The sequence below is a fragment of the Amblyomma mixtum genome, chromosome 5 (assembly GCF_055824585.1).
Source record: "Amblyomma mixtum isolate Tamu chromosome 5, ASM5582458v1, whole genome shotgun sequence".
NCBI classification, from domain to species: Eukaryota; Metazoa; Arthropoda; class Arachnida; order Ixodida; family Ixodidae; genus Amblyomma; species Amblyomma mixtum.
The window spans coordinates 88,113,138-88,135,313 of record NC_143016.1 but is presented as its reverse complement, the minus strand read 5'-3'; the positions used below and the strand labels follow the sequence as shown (position 1 = coordinate 88,135,313).

General features: G+C 50.7%; 1 protein-coding gene across 1 annotated transcript; it reads right to left on the bottom strand.

Moving 5' to 3' along the window:
• Positions 1–4,327: 4,327 nt before the first annotated feature.
• LOC149342926 (dual oxidase maturation factor 1-like) lies at positions 4,328–22,146 on the bottom strand. The gene is made up of 11 exons (XM_089545451.1): positions 21,943–22,146; positions 21,148–21,340; positions 17,923–17,980; positions 17,368–17,502; positions 14,961–15,059; positions 14,376–14,529; positions 8,058–8,281; positions 7,458–7,574; positions 7,093–7,208; positions 6,173–6,339; positions 4,328–4,726 (listed from the first exon to the last, which is right to left on the bottom strand). Exons 2-11 carry the CDS (start codon positions 21,331–21,333, stop codon positions 4,675–4,677), a joined length of 1,308 nt encoding a protein of 435 aa, XP_089401577.1. The 5' UTR covers positions 21,334–21,340; positions 21,943–22,146; the 3' UTR covers positions 4,328–4,674.
• Positions 22,147–22,176: the final 30 nt, after the last annotated feature.

The following is a 22,176-nucleotide window of genomic DNA, read 5'->3' as shown; positions in this document are numbered from 1 at the left end:
CGGAATTTCTACTGCCGACACAACGGAGGGGAGCCTACCGCACGGGACGCCTCAGGAGGACCCGTACTCCAAATCGCATTCCAACTCGACGACACGAGACATGACTGATGCCTACCCGAAGGCGACTCCATGGTTCAGGATGATGGACGCACGCAAAAAACGATTCAAACCTGTAACGGAGGCAGAAGCACACACACCTGCGGAAAGATCACGACCCGCAAGCCCCATCAAATTGCCGAGGCTGCCGCATGATGACTAGAAGGTGGTAATACGTCTACGTGGAGGGGTGACGCTGCATAACAACTCCGGTAGGTCACTTCTTGCTGCTTTGCAATTCAAGCTCAGCCGCCAATTAACCCACGAGGTCAGGGTCAAGATCAAACCGGAGCAAAACATCGTTATTCTGAGCACCGCGGATCCGGATCTCACTGAACAGATATGCAACAACCAGGCAATCAATCTAGGAGGAAAATAATATTCAATGAACGCTTATGCAGCCTCACCAGACAACTCATGTAAAGGCATCATTACCAGCGCCTTACCGATACCATCAGAAGAGGAATTACTAAACTGCACGGAAACATATCCCCAGCAAATAAACATCATTCAAGCAAGGCCTTTCGGCACAAATGGGGCATGCCTGTATACCTTTGAAGGCAAAGTAGTACCACGGTTTGTCTACCTCCGCAGCATAGAATACAGTTGCAAACCATTCCGGCCAGTGATGCAGGTTTGCGGGTGCTGCCTGAAAACAGGACACCGTGCTGACATTTGCCCCACTCCGCAGGAGAAAAGATGCTACAATTGCGGAGTACGCAATCCTCCACCAGGACATGTCGATTGCAAAAAGTACTGCATCGTCTGCGACACATCGGACCACTCCACCATTGACACGAACTGCCCGGCAAGACAGAAGAACTACACCACAAGAGGGAAAAAGACAAGCAAAGCTGATGAAGCCGTAAACCGACGCCATCCTTATGGAGACATTGCTGCACAGCGCACTCTTCTAGATGTGCAGAAGAACCAACGGACTGAGCAGAAGCAAAAGACGGCGCAGAAGAACAAGACTAAGCACGAGCACAAGACTGAGCATCGACCCAGGAATGAGCATGGGCCCAAATCGAACCAAACCCAAGTCGACCGGCCCGGAGAACCGCAAGGATATAGCAACAGCACAACACTGCCAACGAAAGGGAATCAGAACAACGCTCCAAACAAGGCACTCACCATCCATCCAAAGAAACCTTGGAACCGAAACACAGAACAATGGCCACCCCTCGCACCACTGAGGAAGGAAAACCCAGTGGCCACCACAGCTGCCCAGACACCTTTGGAGCAGGCCATGGAGACCGAGAGCCCAGAACCATCGGACAAACAAGATAGGAAAAACCACACGGAAAAGCGCACAGTGGACTCCGTGAACGCCGGACATAAGAATTTGGAACGCGATTTCGCACAACTTCAACCTCTTCGGGGGCCCAGTGGTACCGAGATAGACGCCACCGAGCCACGGGCCTGTACATCGAAAGCCAGTGATTGCGCAGCCCACATCCAGGAGACCCAGGAGACGCAGTCACTCCGGAACGCTACACCCGAGAAAGGAGCCGGCCCTGCTGAAAAGGGTGAGTTGTACGTCCAAGCAGCCTCCACTCCTACCTCTTATCCAACCACTGACCCCCCCCCCCCCCCCCATTACACCTCAAGAGGCGGTAAGGCAGTACATGGGAGGGCTTGGGGATCCGCGATGTGTTGGAGGATGGCCCGTCCCGCGGAGGTAGTGAGCAAGCGCGTGCGTTGGCAGGTGAGGACCGCATCTCGGATTTCATCGAAGGTGTTGTGGATGCCCAGAGTCACAAGTCGAGACGTGCACATGGGGAGTCCGAGAGCGGTTTTGAAAAGTGTGTGGATTAGGACCTCAGCCTTGTTTTGGTGGAGGTAGAGAAGGCTGTACTGAACGCGTCGGATAGCAAGGGCCTTGACAAGTCGGAGAGTGTCCTCTTCGCGCTTGCCCTTTCTGTGCCCCGCTATGCGGCGGATCAGGGTTAACTGGAGAAACATGGGAGAGGTCTTTGCCCTGCAGTGGGCGTAGTCAGGCTGATGATGATGATGAAGAAGCGGCGGATCATGCGGCTGATGTTGAAAACCGAAGTGCGCAGGGTCTGCAGGCTGTAGGTGGGTTTGCCGGCACGTTGAACCCATAGGCGGAGGACATTTCTGGTGTTGGGTGAGTGGATCTTCAGTTTCCCTCATTTAGGTAGTAAGCATAACACACAGTGGATGACCGATTTGACACTCTGTTAGCTCACTTCTCGCCCCGCCGCGGTGGCTCAGTGGTTACGGCGCTCGGCTGCTGACCCGAAAGACGCGGGTTCGATCCCGGCCGCGGCGGCCGAATTTCGATGGAGGCGAAATTCTAGAGGCCCGTGTACTGTGTGATGTCAGTGCACGTTAAAGAACCCCATGTGGTCGAAATTTCTGGAGCCCTTCACTACGGCGTCCCTCATAGCCTGAGTTGCTTTGGGACGTTAAACCCCAATAAACCAAACCAAACCATTTCTCCTCACTGCAGCATGGTCCACAGTAGCGCGGCCTGGTCGCTTGTGTTGAGGGGAAATATGCCGTTACACGACAATGCCACAAGGGAACAAAAGTAATAGCAGAGTTTCTTCATGAAATCTGCATAAAATATTCAGAAAGATCTTTTGGCTGCGAAGACACCCCAGGGCCGTCGGAAAGCACCCTGATATCACGAAGATGTGGGCCACAAAAAAGTTGCTGAAATTATCGCCACATGAAACTTATTTCAGTCCCTCCTAAACCTCAGCGTTATCTTTCGCTTGTTCCTCACGATCCGTGTGCCGGTTTCATCATGCACAAGATCTTTTCCAACTTAAAGCTAAAAACGTCTCTACGCTCCATAATAAGCCATACCTGGCTATCGATCTTAGGGGTGCTGACCATAGAAAAAGAATGCATAATACATAAAGATATGAATTTTACGTTTGTAATTAATGCATTTGCAGAAGCCACGTGTCGCAAAGAGAACTAATGAAGACAATGAGTCTTTAGCTGCCATTAGGTTTTACTGCAGATAGTTCAATGTCACATCATGGTTCGTGTGTCATCAGTACGTATACAGTATTCCCTGTATGTCTTTTCACGGTGTTGAATAAAAATACTTTCCTGGCGAACCATATCTTTAATATTTTGTTATTGCTGCGTGAAATTTTATAAAAAAAAGGGCGCATTGCTTGAGGATATTTTGTGATCTTCTCTGAGGTTATGTGGCTTTGTGACCACTAGGAACTCGCCATAGAGCAAAATTCATCGGATAATTAGCAAAAGATGCCTAAATTATATGTTCAACTTGTAATTATAGCGGGCGCTTTACAATTCCGTAACTGAAGTCAGAAAGTCATATCTATTAACCCAACAATGACTTTTTCTACAAAAGAAAGTTGTCTTGGGTGCTAGAGCCTGCAGTAGTTTGGTGCTACGGGCTGCTTAGGATTGAAACGAATATGAAATACTTCTTTACTTTCCGCTTTGCGAGTGGACACCGACGGTAGCGCAAGCTCTCGATGGCGTTAGCTTTATAGCGGCCTCCTCGTTTTTTTTTGTTTTTTTTTTTGCCTGGCGCTCTATTCTGTTCTCAGCCTTAGGGCTACACCACAGCTCGGATGTTCATGTTTGTTAATAGCAGCAAACGAAGAAAGAAATTACGGGTCGGAATGCCGAGAACTCGTAGTTCTCACAGCATTCGCGCGCGCGCAGCAGGCAAGCAGGTAATGTTTTCTAATGAGGCGGAGAGATCAGCGTCACTGAAGTGCTATTTAAGAACTCGTTTCGGTTCAAGGCTACCCACAAAGCCAAAATACTGCACGCCGTAGAACCTGCGACGATTTTTGTGATCTGTTGTTGTGTTACAGCATATGAATGTCGGGCTTAAATTTTGAAAATTTAATATTGCCTCTAAAAACTCTAATTAAAACGTAAAAACTTCCTTTAAACTGCCAGCCAATGTGCACTTTGCCGCGTTTGTAGTGGCTGGCAATATAAGGAACGTCATGTGGTATTGAAGTCACTTTTCTTCGCGGCACGGACGAAGGTGGAGTTCAACGTTATATTAACTCTATGGTGTTCAAGGGGGTTTCCACTGAGTTTCTCCATTTACGCAACTTAGCGTAAACATGCGCCATCATGCGGCACCCACTGAAAACCCCCCTCGCAATGTACGGCGCTGGACCTGCAGATGGCGCTGATGGCGGACCGCGCACAGCTTTCGCATTTCCGCATGTATAAGGAGACTTTAGTGCACTACATAATTTTTTTTATTGAATAAATTTCTCTTGCAAGCCAAAAGAAGAACAAAATCTTGTTACAAGCATTTGCTTCCTGTTGTGCAAATGGTCGAGCTGGAAGGAGAGACAATGGTGTGTGCTGAAGGGGCGGATTTATGGGTTACTTTTGGAAGGTGTGGTTGGGGAGGAGCGGCCCCATTTGATCAATTGATCCATGTATTTCTCAGACGTTTTCCTTTCAAAAATTGGCGACAAAAGTTTGCCCCTCGTGCGCCACGAGTTTCTCTCATTCCCAAAGCCAAGTGCGTCGATATGGTCTTCAGCAATGCTTGTCGCGGCAGCGCTGCCTGCCTCACCGCTCCTCTTAGGCCTATCGCTTGAGCGTGTCCATGAGGATGTGCTCCTTGGAACTTGCGTCGTACCTGCAATGGAAGACGTTTCCAAAGGATTATATCAGGGTAATGGTTTGAGCCACGAACCCTGCCAAACTGCCTTGAAATTGAAGGCGTCTGCTTCAACCATTTGTCCACTGTGTCTGAGGTATATCATGTGGTGCCGCCTAAACGCATGGCCTTGGGCCCCGTTGCAAGAGCGCGTCATATTTCAGGCTCACACCGCACGTACAAACATGGGCCAGGGGTCAGAGAGACAGAGAGAGAGGGGAGATTTCTTTAAAGTGAGAAAGGCACGAGAGGTCGCACCAGGGGAGAGGGAAAGGCAAAATGGCAGAGAGGCACTAAAGATCGAAGGGTTTGACCTCGTAATACAATGAGCTAAGCGATGTCTAATCACCACAAGGCATCTCCGTACAGGAGAAGTGCACGAATGCGCGCGCGCGCACGCACGCAGCGCCCCCAGTCGTCTGGTATTGCTTCCAGCAAATGTAGACTAAACGTCTATCCGGACGTGCAGACATTTCACAAACGTACAAACGTCCAGCAAACATTTCTTTCGCCTGTATCCATGAAAAAAATTTGCAGCCAAGTGAAATGCCTGTATACCTAAAATCCAAGACCACACGTTTTTTTACCTTCCTCTTCTTCCACTGCCTCGTGCACCCTTATCCGCCGACCTTCCTCCTCTTTTCGAGCCCCGAATTCAATGCGAGCCGAGGAAGTATAAGCGATAGTGCTTGCTGCCGCCCACGCCAATTCGAGAATCATCATTACGGACTCCCGAAAAGCATGTGATCATTACTTGGCAGGGGAGATCTCCCCCTTAGCTGCTTGCATTCTAAGACGGACTGCCACTGATCCAGCACCGCAAAGAATCATATGGGCTCCTGGCCATCAGGGCTTACGAGGTAATTAGGCCGCTGACGCGGCTGCCCGAGCGCTTATTCACCGGGCTCCTCATCCCAGCTCTTCTGGCTCGGAGACTAACCAGCCGCTGCTGCGATTCAGGGAAATAATAACGCATTATAGCGACAACCACCGCCTTTTCCCGGCCCCTGCAAAGGGGCTGAGTAAGACGGAGGAGCGAACTTTAAGGCGCCTGCAGACAGGTACAGTACTCTGTCCTGCAATCTTAAAACATTACGATCCTAACACGGATGGGCGATGCCCGCACTGTGGGGAGACCTGTGATATCTTCCACATGGTGTGGGCATGTACTCAGAATCCCCGCCTCCCCCCTTCCCCTACCCCTTCCAGAGAGGCATGGGAGACTGCCCTCCTCAAATGCTCCTCGTTTGAGTCCCAAAGGGCTCTGGTGAAACGGGCGAGAGACGGGGCATTGTCATGCGGTGTCCCGGACTAGGGACGCCGACCATGTAGCGGGGCCACTCTGTGGCTCCCAAACCCTATTTCAGCAATTAAATGTTTTCACCACCACCACCTCTACTCAGAGTAGCTGCGGTTTGAACTTGCCTGTCGGTGGCCTGCATCGTGTTCTCGTAGATGGGGTTGTCGTCTTCCTCTTCCTCCTGCACGACGGCCGGCACGGCGGGCCGCCTGCGCGGTGCCGGGGCCGGCTTGCGCACCGACACCACCTGGTAGCGGTTGTAGGCGCTGCGCTTGCGCAGGGCGGGCGCCTCCTGCATGCATCCACGAGACAGGTTATATCTGCAGGTGACTACGCAACGTGTCACGCTACCTTACGTGTGATTCCGAGCAGGGGCGTAGCCAGAGTGGTGTTACGGTGTCAGAACACCCCCGAAATTTTCTGAGCGCTGCATCCCCCTCCTCCCCCCTCCTTTCGGCCTTTTTTTTTGTCCATGCAATTACACATCGCGTCAATATAGAAAAATATATAAATGAAAATAAGAACAGCGTCGTCTTGTTAGCAAATATGGTTCCTGTTTTGAAAACCAGATGGCGCCACTAAGCTCTCCTTTTTTATTTTTACCGGCAGTGAATAACACCCCCCTCCCCCCTCCAAATATTTCTGGCTACGCCACGGATTCCGAGGGTTGACCGTGTTCGTGACTCTGGAGGTCACGGAATGTATGGGTGTACGGATGAAGGGGGAAATATCAGGCATGAATATTTTTCGAGCACTCTTCCTATTAATCAAAAATACCCCCTACCCAGCTTCCTTCGCTGCGTGGCAAAGTCCTGCTGACACGGTGCCAGTGGATGGGCACTACCGAATTACCCCCTCCGCACCTGTGCGGTTAAGTGAACGGCACTACACACGCTTATGGACAATACCGCATAGCCTCTGCTACGGCGTATTTTCATGCTATACGGTACAAGTATACGTGTGGGGTCGCCCTTCGGCCGTTTTGGCTTGCACTACTATTCTCAACTAAATTCATACTCTATGAGCTTCAAGCGCGTCAACTCACGTAGTCGGGGCCATCTGTCCCGTAGTCCGGCACGGAGTTGCTCGGTGAAAGAAGGGCAGTATCGGTAGCCGCTGGCATCTTTTCGTCGGTGGTTACCTTCACCAAGCCCACGGGCTCTGCAATAAAATATGCGACAAGTGCTTAAGGTTGCCAGTAATAAGTAGACTGCGATGACGATGCGAACGTCACCATCGCAAATGCCAAGAACGTAAATACGAAACTAAGTCATTTGAAAGGTCAGCGACAGCGGAGACGACGGGAAATCAGGGTGTAGCTTTCCAACGCTTCCAGCGCTTTTCCAAAATTTCCAACGCTTCGTCATTAGATATTTTAAGAGCACCCAAAAATAGGCAACGGTCACCAACCGTCGTAAATCTCCTCGTAGTCCTGGAGGATGTCGATGTCGAAAAATGCGGCGATGATGTCCGGGAAGCGCAGGTCCATGAACAGCACTATAGCACCGGCGATCAGGCATACCAAGCCTGCGGGCGAGACGACAGGTGGATTAATTAGCGATTGATTGACGAGAATAATTTTTTTATTAGTTTCGCTGTTTCTGGTTCCTTTCTTTTTATCGGATAAGAGGACGGGGCGGGAAGGGGCCCTTGTACGGTAAGCTATACTTCGCAGTCACTTGACGGCAATAAGAGCGGTGAGTCGGGATTGTCGGTTCACGATCATGTTGGTAACAGCGCGAACATGGGACGACAGATGACGTCGACAGAAGGTGCGAAGACGTCATCCCGTCTTCGCGCTTTTACCAACATGACTGCCTTGGCGTCTAGTTTGGTGACTGCCACGGATATCAGTTAATTTTTGCAGGCAAGTAACGACAGCACGATACCAGGTTAGCTTAGCATAACTGAACTCTGAGCCTCTTAATTGAGCCAATAAAGAATGTTTGCGCGAGTTTTCCTCTCACAAATATGACAGGGACGTAATCTTCGCAGACACTGCGCACACACCGTTCACGAGGTTCATCCAGAAGCACCAGCCGTAGTGCATCCGGATGATGACGAGGTGGTCGTGGTCGTAGAAGGGCACCTCCAGAGGAATGAAGTTCCTGACGCTGGCATACACGATGGTGCCGGTGATGAGGCAAGCGCCGGTCAGCATGAGCAAGCAGGCACCGTACCAGAGTACGCTGAAGAACACCAGGTTGCTCACCACCCAGAGAGGGAACGCGGTCCTGCGCATGTGGGAACAAGCTGTCGTTTGAGCGTGTGCAACCCAGCAAACCAAAAACCTCTCAGAGACGTCTAGCAAGACGTCTCTAAGAGGTTTTTGGTTTGCTGGGAAGCTCGCGCCGTGTTGTTGTAGTTGAGGCTGAAAGAAGAATGAAGAGTAAAGTGCACGGTCCTGTCGACTGACTCCAGCTGAGCCACAGTCACTGCCGCCTGCAGAGAGATGCGAGTTGAAAGAGATGTGAGAGGAAAGATTGAAAGAAAAAAAAACAGAAAGGGGGGGGGGGCACTTAAGCTCAGCCCTTAAACGCATGACGCAATGTTAGTAGGTCCCGTTAGCGGCTCCTCTTGCGCACGCAGACAATACACGGTTTCCTTATTATGTGAAAGATCAAATGACATACGTATTAAGCCCCGCTTTAACCAAGCCGTATGAACGTGCCTGCGCCTAGCGTGTCTGACTCGCAACCGAAGAGCGAAGGGTTCGATTATTCTAATTTTCTTTTCAGCGCAAAACGTTTATTTTAAATACTTATATCGCATAATGGCATTATAGTCATGTCGAAGCCTTCCAATCCCCAGTTTTATTATGTTTTAACCACTTGTCATTCCACAGCTCCACGTCTGACATCACGGCCCTTTCGACCAACTTGGCTTTTCCGCCCGCACCGGCGACGACGACTACGCCAGGTTCTCCGGTGGACGGAACCCTTTTAATCACGTCGGGTTAAAGCACGCGTCACAGCAACCAACCGCGTCCGCGGAATTGACGACAACGACCACTGTGCGATGCACAAAGATAGAAGATGGCTGCATGCGTCCGTCGTCCCTAATTCTCACCTTTCCCCAGGCCAGGTTGCCGTAGAGTCACTAGGTTGAAGAAGAAATGAAAATTGGTGTTGTGTCCCCTTATTGCTTTTGTGTGTGCGCGCCCCCGCATCCTCCTCCTAACGACCACTCGCATCCTCCTCCTAACGACCACTCGCATCCGCCTCCTAACGACCACTCGCATCCTCCTCCTAACGACCACTTGCCCCTCGTCGCACGCTGTCGCCAGATGCCCCCCCACGGTGCGCCCCCGCATCCTCCTCCTGTTTTGGGAAGCCACTCCCTCCCGTGGACGCTTCTCCGCTCCCTCCTTTCTTCGGGCGGCCAGTTCGGCTCCTGCCTCGGTCGACGCTGGTCGCACCCTCATCGGCTTTAAATAAACGAAGTCTTAGAGTACCGTGTGCGTCTTTCGCTGCATTCAACACAGCGACCGGACACGACAGTGGCGACGAGAAAGTGGATTCGACCCGCGCTACGCAACGCTATTGACAAGCCATGGCTACGCGAGGGTTTCCCAATCAGATACCAGAGTTCAACGGCTCATCGTGGTCATCGTGGGTTGGACGCCTTCAGTTCTACTTTGAAGCTAACAACATCACAGACCCAGCCTTGAAGAGGGCCAACCTGCTGACGCTGTGCGGGGAGCAGACCTACGATACTGTCTGCGCCCTTATTCAGCCAAGCACACCAGCGGCAGTGTCTTACGACGACATCGTAAAAGCGCTGCAAAAGCACTACGACCCAAGGCCATCCGAGGTCTACAGCCGGGCTCACTTCCAACGACGAGATCAACTGGGAGGAGAAACTGTGAGCGCCTACGTAGCCGCGCTCAAGAAGCTCGCTGCCGACTGCAATTTTGGAACGCTGTCGACAACAGCTACCGGGCAGGAGGGAGACGCAGCTTCTTCTGCTAACACTACCATGCTTCCCTTGGACGTGATGTTACGCGACAGATTTGTGTGCGGACTGAGTGATGAGTCACTGCAGCAGCGCCTGTTCGCTGAGAAGGACCTCACATTCAGCAAAGCTTACGACATCGCCGTTCGAGCGGAGAGAGCCGGTCACCAGCAGAGAGGGATTCGCCGGAACACCGAGCCGGTACACCAGACAAGCAACCAGGTGCGCAAGCCTTCTGTTGTTGTAAAATCGGTCAAAAAGGCACAACGCTGCTGGCGGTGTGACGACCAACACAACCCCCAGGGATGTCGATTCCAGTCAGCCACGTGTAATTTTTGCCACAAGCGAGGGCATATCGAAAGAGCATGCATTACGAAACGGAGACTTGCCAAGATAAAGTCACCTTCCCAGCCTAATCACAGCGTCAACGCCTCAGAGAATACGCCGCTATCTGATCTCCATGGAACAACATCAGCAACACCATCTGTGTTGTACGACCTGAACACCATGAATCTCGGCACGCGACCGAAGATTTTTACAGAAGTAAGCGTACATCACCAGCTGATTAAGTTCGAGGTGGACTCCGGCGCAGCCTGTACTCTGATCAGTGAGGACACGTTCCGAACTTCATGGCCATCTGACGCACCCGCCCTGCAACAAGACGACACGCACCTGCGAACGTGGTCAGGACAGAATCTGCCACTATTGGGCTCTGCCAACGTGCAGGTTAACTACAACGGCCAGACCCATACGCTACCTCTGCTTGTTGTGAAGGGCACAGGATCAAGCCTTCTAGGGAGAAACTGGTTTTCTCCACTAGGCGTGATGATATGCGGCATACACCAGACGCCGAGCCAGAACATGGTTGAGCAACTGCAAGAGAAATACGAAAGAGTATTCTCGGAAGAGATTCCAGGAAACGAAGGGCCCCCGGTCACACTGGAGTTGTTGGACAACGCGCAACCCAAATTTCTGAAGGCCAGGCCGGTGCCGTTTGCTCTCCGAGATTCAGTTGAAAAAGAGTTGGACAAACTGGAGCAGCAAGGTGTCATCGAGCCGACGCAGCATTCAGAATGGGCCACACCACTTGTCGTAGTTCGCAAGAAGAACGGAACCATACGCCTCTGCGGAGACTACCGGAGCACCGTCAATCTTGCGACTAAAGCGTCCTCTTACCCGCTACCGACACCTGAAGAAGTATTCAGTGTACTACGTGGCGCAAGAGTCTTCAGCACATTGGACCTCACCCAGGCGTATCAGCAGCTGAAGGTGAGCGAGTCAACTGCTGAATTATTGGCAATTAACACACTGAAAGGCTTGTACAAAGTCAAGCGACTGCCTTTTGGCGTAGCTGCAGCCCCGGCCATATTTCAAAAATTCATGGAGACAGTGCTTCAGGGCATCCCAGGAGTTTGTGTCTACCTTGACGATGTCATCATCAGTGGCACTTCCACTGAAGAGCATGCAGTGCGCCTAGAGCTCGTTCTCGAAAGGCTAGCAAACGCTAATTTGTGCATAAGCAAATCGAAGTGCTGTTTTGCGGTGCCAGAGGTGCAATTTCTGGGACACCGAATTGATGCGGAAGGCATTCACCCTACCGAGGACAAAGTGCGAGCGATCACAGAAGCACGAGCTCCAACAAACAAGCAGGAGCTACAGGCTTTTCTCGGACTCTTGACGTTCTACGACCGGTTCTTGGAACAAAGAGCTACCGTGGCCAACGACTTATACCAACTCCTTCGGAAAGATGTGACATGGACATGGTCGCCACGCCATCAGCAGTCATTCGATGCCCTGAAAGACCTGATTCGAAGATGTACAGTCCTCCGCCACTACGACGAAAGGAAGCCTCTGCTTTTGGCTTGCGACGCATCACCGTACGGAGTCGGCGCGGTTCTATCGCAAACTGACGAGCAAGGAAGGGAAGCTCCCATCGCCTTCGCCTCACGTACGTTGTCGCAAGCAGAACGCAACTACGCGCAACTTGACAAAGAAGGGCTAGCCATCGTCTACGCGGCGACACATTTTCACCAGTACATTGCCGGCCGGAAGGTGACCTTTATAACCGATCACCGACCGCTATTGGGCATTCTGGGACCACAAAGGCCTATGCCACCAACTTTGTCTCCGCGAATGACACGTTGGTGCATCAAACTCTCAGCGTACGACTACGCTCTGGTCTACCGCAATGGGAGTAAACATCAAAACGCCGATGCGCTAAGCCGTCTGCCACTAGACGCAACTGTTGACGAACCATTTCCACCAGGAGACGTTCTGATGTTCGAAGCACTGCCAGAACCTCCGCTTACAGCAGGCACAGTTGCAGCATCTACGCAGAAGTGCGCAGCTCTCCGGCTAGTTTACACAGCTGTTCAACAAGGCAACGTGCATAAACTCAAAGGGGACAACTTCGACGCTTACCGCAGGCGAGCTACAGAGTTGAGCACCCATCGCGGCTGCATCATATTTGGGTCCCGAGTTGTGATGCCGAGAGAACTACGCGCACAAGCTATGTCTCTCATCCACGCCGGACATCGGGGCATCGTTGCAATGAAAAAGTGTGCCAGAAGCTACATGTGGTGGCCTGGCATTGACAACGACATCGAAACAGTGGTGCGAGAATGCAAGCCTTGCCAGAGCAGCCGGAGCGCCCCGCCGAAAGCTCCTGTCCCAGAATGGGAAAAGCCAGACACACCATGGCACACACTGCACATTGATTTTGCAGGACCAATTGAGGGCTGCACTTTCCTTGTGGTCGTAGATGCCTACACAAAGTGGCTTGAGATAAGGCAAATGGGACAGACGACTTCGGCAGCAGTCATTGACAACCTCCGATCACTATTTGCAACGTTCGGCCTGCCGCGCAAGGTAGTGTCGGACAACGGAACACCGTTTGTGTCTGCGGAGATCCTCAAGTTTTATCGCGACAACGGGATCTCATCAGTTACATCGGCCCCCTACCACCCAGCGACAAACGGACAAGCCGAGCGCTACGTAGCCGAGCTAAAACGCGCCCTTGAAAGAGATCAGACAGGCTCGCTGCAGCGCCGCCTTGCGCGCTTTCTCTTCAAGCAGCACACGACGGTTCAGAGCACAACAGGCGAGACCCCCTCGAAAATGATGTTCGAGCGTGAAATGCGAACCCAGCTCACAGCCATCCTCCCCGAGCCAAAGGCAGAGACGTTCCGGGAAGAAAAAGCAATTCCGCGCTGCGGCACGCTTAATGAGGGGCAGCGCGTCCTCGCCCGACAGTTTCTGAAAAAGCCACGCTGGGAGGAAGCTACAATTGTCAGACGCATAGGCCTGCGCTCTTGGCTCGTCAACATACATGGCACAGTAGCACGCCGACATCTCAACCAGCTGCGTAGATTTACGACGCCGTCTGAGAGCTGTCCGCCAGCGGAGAGAACACGTGCACCATCTTCCCACATAGCCTGGCACCTCTTCCCGGAAGAAGAGACTTCGCCCAGGACAGACCTAGGAGACACAGCGAACAACAGCCAGCCTACAAGTGTTTCTCCCCCGAGCGCACAAAGCCAGCGCGCCTCCACGCGTGAGCGCCGACCCCCTGCACGATACCAGGCAACTTTCTAAGGGGGAAGGAAGTGTTGTGTCCCCTTATTGCTTTTGTGTGTGTGCGCCCCCGCATCCTCCTCCTAACGACCACTCGCATCCTCCTCCTAACGACCACTTGCCCCTCGTCGCACGCTGTCGCCAGATGCCCCCCCATGGTGCGCCCCCGCATCCTCCTCCTGTTTTGGGAAGCCACTCCCTCCCGTGGACGCTTCTCCGCTCCCTCCTTTCTTCGGGCGGCCAGTTCGGCTCCTGCCTCGGTCGACGCTGGTCGCACCCTCATCGGCTTTAAATAAACGAAGTCTTAGAGTACCGTGTGCGTCTTTCGCTGCATTCAACACAGCGACCGGACACGACAATTGGTTTCGAAGAAAGTAAAGGCGCAGTAACCGCCTCACTTCTCGGTGAACATCTAACCGCGCCGTGAGGGAGGGGAGGGTGGTGCGAGTGAAAGAGGAAGAGAGGTACCGTAGTGGAGGGCTCCGGAATAACGTTCCAAGCATTGAAGGAGCTGTTATAGAAAGCACTGCTTTTGCTTAAAGCGTTAGCGCACATTCGAGCGTTCCCTGTAGCAGGATAACATCTATATTCTCTGCTTATATTTCTGCAAGCTTGTCTGGCCGTTGATTTCAACCGTTGATTTCGAGGGCGTTCGAAATGAAAATAAGGACTGTTTGCAAACATCTTTTGTGCTTCACTTCCACAGCAACTGACACAGTTGGTTCCAGCCCGTCTCTTGGTTGTCCTCCTTGGCATCTCTCAATAAGTGGTATAAGTATAGGCGCAGTGAGAAGGGCTCACCAGATGAGTATGTGCGTGTACCAGCCGGCGATGCGGTAGTTCCTGCCGAAGCGGATGCCTTCGCCGTCGAACGTGAAGTACTCGGCGATCCAGAGTATCGGCAGAGGCGTGCCACGCACCTGAGCTTCTCGGAAGTCCTGGTTATAGTGGCCAGCTGTGCAAATTATCGCGTTCATGTATGTTAATAAGCAAATAATCACTGCGCGATTAGAATAAACAGATCATTCAAAACAGCCAAAGGGTTGCCGAGGAAATGAATTCTGCCCAATCATTCATAGGGCTACAGCGGCTATCCGTGTTTCATCAGTGGCAGTTCGGTGGCAATGGGACGATCGTTCCGTTAATCCTTTTGCGAATCGACTGGCGCTGATCACTAGAGGTGCCTTGAGGTTAAGCGGCTGTAATATTTTATTAGTCCTCTACCTGCATCGCACAGAGCATAGGACATAGAGCAATGACTTGCGTAAAAGTCAAATGATAGGAAACTTTTGGTGGCTTTAAGTCAAATACGGGATCACACATCCTCCAACTAAACTGAAACGCACGTCGGTACAGGGCCGACACTGTTGTTCCCCGATCACTCACCTTGAGGCCCAAATCCCTGCCTGCCTTGCGCCCACTCCCAAGAGAACCGCTCGTTGTAGTTCACCTGGTCTCCGTCCGTGCCGGTGTAGATGGTTTCATCTGGAGGGCACAACGAGGAAGTTTGATCAGCAGACTGCTCGTAAAATGAGCTGTAAATATGTGGAAGAGCGGCATTTCATTTCATCAACGATATGGCTCGCAGTATGTGCACATAAATAAATAAATAAATTTCAAGAATACGTATATAACATACCTTTTGCCAAATATACCTTAGTCATTTATCGATGAGCCGTACTCGTTTTCGGTTCCTCTTTTGGCACTCTGAGGTACTACCAGCGTTTCGAATTTCTAATAGCATCGAAAGCTGCGTGTTTCTGTCATTTTCTACGAAGCCCCGGAGTAGCAGTATACCTTCATGGAAGTACGAGAGCAAGGCGCGGAAACTGCTCAGGACAACCACCAAGTGTCCTGTGCGTTTTTTTTTATTAGAGAGGATGCACATGTTTGCACTTTATGCCAGAATCATTCTGTCGCTATGATTCAATTCGAGTAAATGCTGCTTCACTGTTTCGTGTCGTAAGACGTTTAACGGAATCTTTCCGCGACCTTGGTCTCTCCTACTGTGTCCTGTCAGTGGTGCGAGAACTAAGGATATGTACTACGCGTAACTGAACGGCGCCAAATAAAAAAAAAAATCTGGCAGGCTATTACGATAGTCGGTAATGCGAAATTAGCGCAGCTCTTCACACGCCACCTACCATGCCACCTTTGGCAGATGGCGTGTTACGCTGTTAGCCATCCTCCGGGATTTTCCCTTGGCAGCCACCTTCCAGCTGTTCATTCCTCCGCTCTCGCCATGGCAGGTGGCGTTTCGCTCTGCCACTACCTACCATCACGCCACCTGTCACGCCACCTGTAAGCTGGTGTGTTACGCCGACGACTACGACTACAAGGAACACAGGAACGGGCGCCTAAGATTTGCACTCTAAAAAATAGTTCGACTCGAAATCTCCAAAGCGATCTTCTTGCCATAATAGTACGCATTTAATTTTTTTTTACTTAGTGTACCGGCGGTGACATGCTCACTTGAATCGAGCAGATGCGCTCAGGAGAGTCTCTGAAACGGTTCACTCAGACGAAATTTTCCACTTACACTCCTCACTCCTATTCTTTCTTTCCTCTCAAGTCTCCGACCTTGCATGCCCAGATTGCCCTGAACCCTTTGCTCATATAAAACTCCGGCCCCGTTGCCATTCACTGCACCCCTTACCCATACCCTTTCCCCCAACGTGGCGGGCCCGGCTAACATCGCGCAAGCTGGCGGACCAGCTGGCTTTTGTGACCCTGGAGCAGGATATTATTGCAAGAGCATTAGAAGTACCGTTCTCGAGAAGAGCCGGAGCCTGTCTGTCCGTGTCACGACGAGCATTTTGTTGCTTAGGCTGCAAAAAGTCTATTTACAAAACTTTTCTTATTAACCATTCACTTCTAACACTTGTGGGACACCCTGAATAACCGGGTTATACGCATTATCCCATGGTATTAATCTAATTGTGAGTATCAGACCCTCATTGCAGGGGTGTGTATTGTAGTGATCGGTTGTTGCTTCTGTTGCTTCTTACTGGATGTGTTTCGAAGTTCTGCGCTATTTCGCAATAAATATATGTGATCATGAAGGTTGAATTTAACATTTTAGCGTACGCTGCAAGTGTTTCCATTAAATTTTACATGTGAAGAACTTTTGAGAAATGGCACTTTAGCATTTTACGTCTCAGAAAGGCAAAAAGCAGAAGGACATGGACGAATGTTTTATCCAGACAAATAAAGGATAAATGTTTCGGTGCTTAAATGCAGCTGTTGTTTGCAGCAGCTTCTGGTTCCAGAAGCTACTTGTTTCAGCAGCTACTGGTCCCAGCAGACAGTGGGAATGCGCTAAAAAACCAGTACTTCTGGAACCAGCATATTCCCAGCTGGAAAATTTCACCTGAGTAGGCACGAGCATGAGTGGCGACAAAATTATTTTTTTTTTTGAAATTTCACCTGATGCGACTAGCCAACATTACTGCCTCATCGCTCTGTTATCATAGCTCAGTAGGTGAAATGCGTAGCTGACAGCCGCCGCGGTGGCTAAGTGGTTATGGTGCTCGGCTGCTGACCCGAAAAACGCGGGTTCGATCCCGGCCGCGGCGGTTGAATTTCTTTGGAGGCGAAATTCTAGAGGCCCGTGTACTGTGCGATGTCAGTGTACGTTACAGAACCCCAGGTGGTCGAAATTACCGGAGCCCTTCACTACGGCGTCTCTCATAGCCTGAGTCGCTTTGGGACGTTAAACCTCACAAACCACCACCGCGTAGCTGACAGACTTGATTTCGCCGCTTCGCTTCGCAAGTATGGACAATGTGCTCACTTTTCAGCGTGATGTTGACGCTTCGAAGACCAATCTTGACTTCAATTTCAGCGTTGATCTCCTGGTGGCTGAACGCCTTGTACGGTGTGGTCGCGCGGATCTTAGAATACTCCCATTCTTGGCCGAAGTTGCACACTGCGAGAAACAGGCACAAGCTAGACACTATGGAGCCATGTTGAAATATGCTGAGGCTCGGGAACATTCGAAAAAACTACCCCTCCCCCTCGCCACCCCCCTCCAGAGAAAAGAGACAAGGAAACAAATCACTCCCGCTGAGCTGTGACATACCGCAACCTTAGCCAGCAACGACTGTCATCCGTTAAAGAGTGCTTCGTAAATATTAGTCTCCTGGTACAGTGGTATGATCACGATCGGTATGATTTCGACTTGTTTAGAGTGAAACTTTAAAATATTGATTTCGTTTACTGCTGTGACTGGTTAGCGGAATAACTCAGTACTTGGTGAGCCATGGCTCACTGCTTCCAACTGCTGTTTTTTAAAGTTGTATCCTACTACAGCAAACTGCTCTTAAGAGGTAGCAACATTATCACTTACGCAAAATGAAGGTACCGATGAAAAGGCTCACCAGGACTCGTACCAGCACGTTTACTTTCTAAAAGGAAAAAAAGAAAGAGACAACCGCCATACATGTGTGCGTATAGTTTACATTCGCTGGACTACGCGACAAGAACTAGATGACGAAGTTGGGAAGTGCAAAGTATTGCCTGTCCGCCCTTGCCTACCTGCTTTCCTTACCGGACGTTTTATGGGGTCCTCACCTTTGCTTCCACTAAAAGGAATGTGTGTGTATCCACGTGCCCACAGAACCCTGTATGTAGAAAACTGTCAAAGACGGAGCATCGAGGAGTATCCTGCTTCATGGCCTGCTCCCACTTTAGAAAGGGTATGCAAGAAACGACTGACCCCCCCCCCCCCCCCCTCCTCCTTGCTTTGGATAATCTGGGTTAGGATTCATGAACAACCCGGGAGCAAGACGTAGAAGGAAAAGGCACACTTCACCAATTTAACTGGAAGGCCCATGCGAGTTATGCACAGCGCTGGCTAAGTGAACGGTGTGGAAAGTGTGCTGATGACGGGCACGCCACAGTGAAAATCTGTAGCCACTGTAAGTGGCGCCCACCAAGCGCGCGGTAAAGGCAAATATATGAAATTAAAAAGAGGATATGAGCACGGGCAGGGCATGTAATGCGAGGAGCAGATGCCGATTGCCCTTTCTGCCGACGGAGTGGATTACAAAACAGGTTAAAGGAGTACGGGCACCCAATTCTGATGGCCTGTTTATACCTTGCGGTGGTGCATACGACATTACTATACATGGATACACTAAACTCGGCTGCTTAATAAATTATAATGAAATTCTTCTCTTATGTTGTTTCGGTTTTAGTTTCAGCAGCTCTCTGACGTCAAATTATTTTTAGAGGTCACGTGAGGCGTGTAAGAACTACAATATAACCGATAATTCTTACTCGTTGTCATTACAGCTGTTGACGCAGGCTGGCTTTAGCGCTGTAGTGAATTAAAATGACGAAGCAGCGATTATATCACAGTTTTGACATGCCTCGCTTGACCTATACGCAACTTTGACGTCACAAGCACCGTTTGGCTGTAGAAACTCAAACCGAAACAGCACGAGAGAAATTCGATTACAAAATATTTATCTGTCTTACGCGAATGCCACGTGGTATCCATGTCTACTATTGCCTGGTGCATCACTGCAAAGAAGTAAACAAGCATCCAAAAATTATGTTCTCTATAGTCCTTTAAAGGTAGAAGGGGGCAGGAGAGAGTCAGGTTGGAGGATGAGATCAGGAAATTTGCGGGGATGAGGTGGCCGCAGCTTGAGCAGGTCTAGGTTAGCTGCATATGTTAAGAGATGTGTTTGTTCTGCTGCTGACGCAGTTCAACTTATTCTGCTGATGAAGAAAAAAGGCCCGCAGATCACGAGAAGACACAATAAAAGGTATTCTGTGCGAAGGCAAGGGTCCTAGACCCGGCGAAACGTTGATGTATTGCTCCTATACTTTTTGCGACCATTTTTGATCTCGAAGCGGGCATAATGCAAACATATAATGGGTACAGAGGGGCATCTTTGAGGGTTGTACATTCTCTACAAATATTAACGCAAAAATATATTAATAAAAAATATGTTATGAGATGACATGAAATCGGTGAAGTTGTGACGGAACAGCAGAAGCGAATTAGTTTCAAGCGTGTAGTATTCAACTACTCTTCATGGAAAGAGGCCAACAGTGCATGTGTGGGAAAAACAAGTCGCATGCACTGCTCCGCGGCACACCAGCCAATTGTAAAGCATCTAGTGTGGCTTTCTTTGCGACTAAAAAGTTGAGCAAGGAAATATCGCACAATCAGATCCACACGCATACCGCTCAAGTCGATACTTATTAGGCCAGTCCCTTTTGGTTGTCCCATGCGTGGAAGCACAACCAAAACGCCGGTGGTGCAGAAGAGGCGCGTGTTATCGCAAACTTTCAGGCTACGGATGTTGTATAGCCTGGCATCATTCGTTCGTGAGGATGTCGTAACCAATGCGTACTGTTTTATGTACTATCGGGGACAAAAGTGGTATACTCCACGCGGCGGGAGCCGGAGCAACGGAAAACTGGGGAGCCTTCATGAAAAAAGCACATGAAGGCTCCCTACGGAAAACGGCCAGTCTGTGACCTTTATTATCAACAGGCATGCCGCTTGACTCGTTGCAATGTTTCGTTTGCTCGCCAAAATTCCGAGCGGCGCCGCAGCAGTAGCAATCTGGTGGTCCTCTTTTCATTTTGTGTCTTTTTTTTTAACGCGTGTTCGAGATATGGAGCCGGCGCGCGCACCGTCATGATACGATCAAATTCCCGCGCGCGCGTGGCTAACTTGTCGCGGAAGCAGCGCATTTTTGAAACATTGAAACAAGCCAAGTGAAATGCCTCCTAAAAATAAAGGTTACAGATTGGCTATCTGGGTCCGAGATGCCGCCTGTAGATGGCGTTGCAACGCAGTTTTCCGTTGCTCCGGCTCCCGCCGCGTGGAGTATACCACTTTTGTCCCCGATAGTACATCCTTGCTTGTGTGTACTGCTGAAAATAGGCGATTCGGAAGCCATATTGGTGTGCATCTTGCAGTGAATGAGTTGGCATGTACGTACTCTGGCATTGTATTTGACCAGAACCTAACGGTACCAGTTATAAGATATTAGAATCCTAACCAAATTCTTCAGCGGTGTTTTGTATTTTCTTTTTAATGTTTCTTCGTTTTTGTGGCGGCGCAGCAAGCCTACAGGCAGAATGCAAAGCTAACAAGAAGTTCGAGATGTCGCTCTTCGTTATTCTTCGTGTGATAGCTAGTCTCCGACATATGGTTTTTGCCCGGTGCCACTTCCCGAACCTAAAGAAGCACCAGAGTTTCAGCTCTCCGTCGCTCTTGCGTAAACTGTGGTCAATTTGTACAGGTGCGGCCAAAGTACTAGGGAGCATGCTTTAGCATTTGCAAATTCCTCAAGTGTTACGTAGAGAAAATATGATGGTTTCTTTAGCTTATGCGTGAGCGTACCGGCGGCATGTGCTAACACATTAATAATGTACTTCTAATCAGGCAAGGCTTGACAGGGATTTCATCGCCGAAGCGCGCTTCGTGTTATTATGGCCGGGACTCTACATTTTGAGGCCAAGAGCGCGGCTCTCCGTGAGCTTTGCGGGCCTTTTGGCGTCGTTGCTAAGACCGCATGAGCAAGCGAAAAAACGTGCAGTTTCTGACCTGTCCACTTCGGACACCGGGTATGATGAGCAGGAAGCCGAACGTGAGGATGCAGAAGGCGAGGATGAGGCCAGCCTCGAGCACGTCCGCCGTCACAGGGGTCCTGTTCTCGCCGTACAGCGTCGGGAAGGGCTTGTCCCGAAGCGCCGAGTACCAGGAGCTTGGCACGTACTCGCCGCCCGCCATGATGATGCTGGTAGCAGAAGGACGGAAACACAGAGGACGTTCCGGTAACCGGACAAGAAACAAAATAAAGAAAAAAGAACTTCCACTCCTTTTTAACCTCTTCTAGGGTGAAGATCTTCTAGAGATAGTACCACAGTCCAGCCACCCCACATCCCACCCACCCTTCCGAAAGCAGTGAGAGCGCTTGTTTCAAGGCCTACAAGGCCAAAGCGTGTCTTCGACAACGTCTACTACCCACCCCACCTGGACAAAATCTTCACTGGCCAGCAGGAGACGCACCTACTGATGTCAGACGCGTTGTGTAACTGCTCAGGAGCTTCTGACGCGGGCACCTCTGTCATCTTTAGGCCCAGTTAGAGCACCGTGATTTTCCCTATACTTTACTGAGTCGTGCAGTGTGCTATGCTTTGCGACGCCCAGCGAGTCAAGATAGTCAGTGCTGAACCCTTTCCCTGCTCTGATCGTAATCCTGGGATCCTGGGATCGTAATCCTGGGAAACGACAAAACACCCGTCGCGCGCGCTATCTTCGCGTCTACCACTGGCGATAACAAAAGAACTGTTGTGCTGACTGAACCCCCCCCCCCCCCTCCCCTCCTCCCTCACTCACCGGGACGTCTGTTTTGCAGATTTCTCGTTGTGGATGTACTGCGGTCACCACACACGTGCCTGTGCGCTAGCTCGTGTTCCAATCGCCGGCGTCACTGCTTATAGTTGGACCGCAGCTCGAGTGGGGCAGACTTCGCCCCTAACCACGGCGCGGTATTTCACCCGTCGGCGCCAGCGGCTGCAATGTCTCTACTATTGTTCCAGAGGAAGTGGCTGGCGGGACATTTGTTTCCTG

Excerpts from the sequence above, each read along its gene's own strand:
- LOC149342926 (XM_089545451.1), bottom strand. The coding sequence starts at position 21,333 with ATGGCGGGCGGCGAGTACGTGCCAAGCTCCTGGTACTCGGCGCTTCGG. Across the intron at positions 15,060-17,367 it reads CGTCAACATCACGCTGAAAA|ATGAAACCATCTACACCGGC; the intron begins GTGAGCACATTG and ends TGTGCCCTCCAG. Across the intron at positions 7,575-8,057 it reads CTGGATGAACCTCGTGAACG|GCTTGGTATGCCTGATCGCC; the intron begins GTGTGTGCGCAG and ends TCTCGCCCGCAG.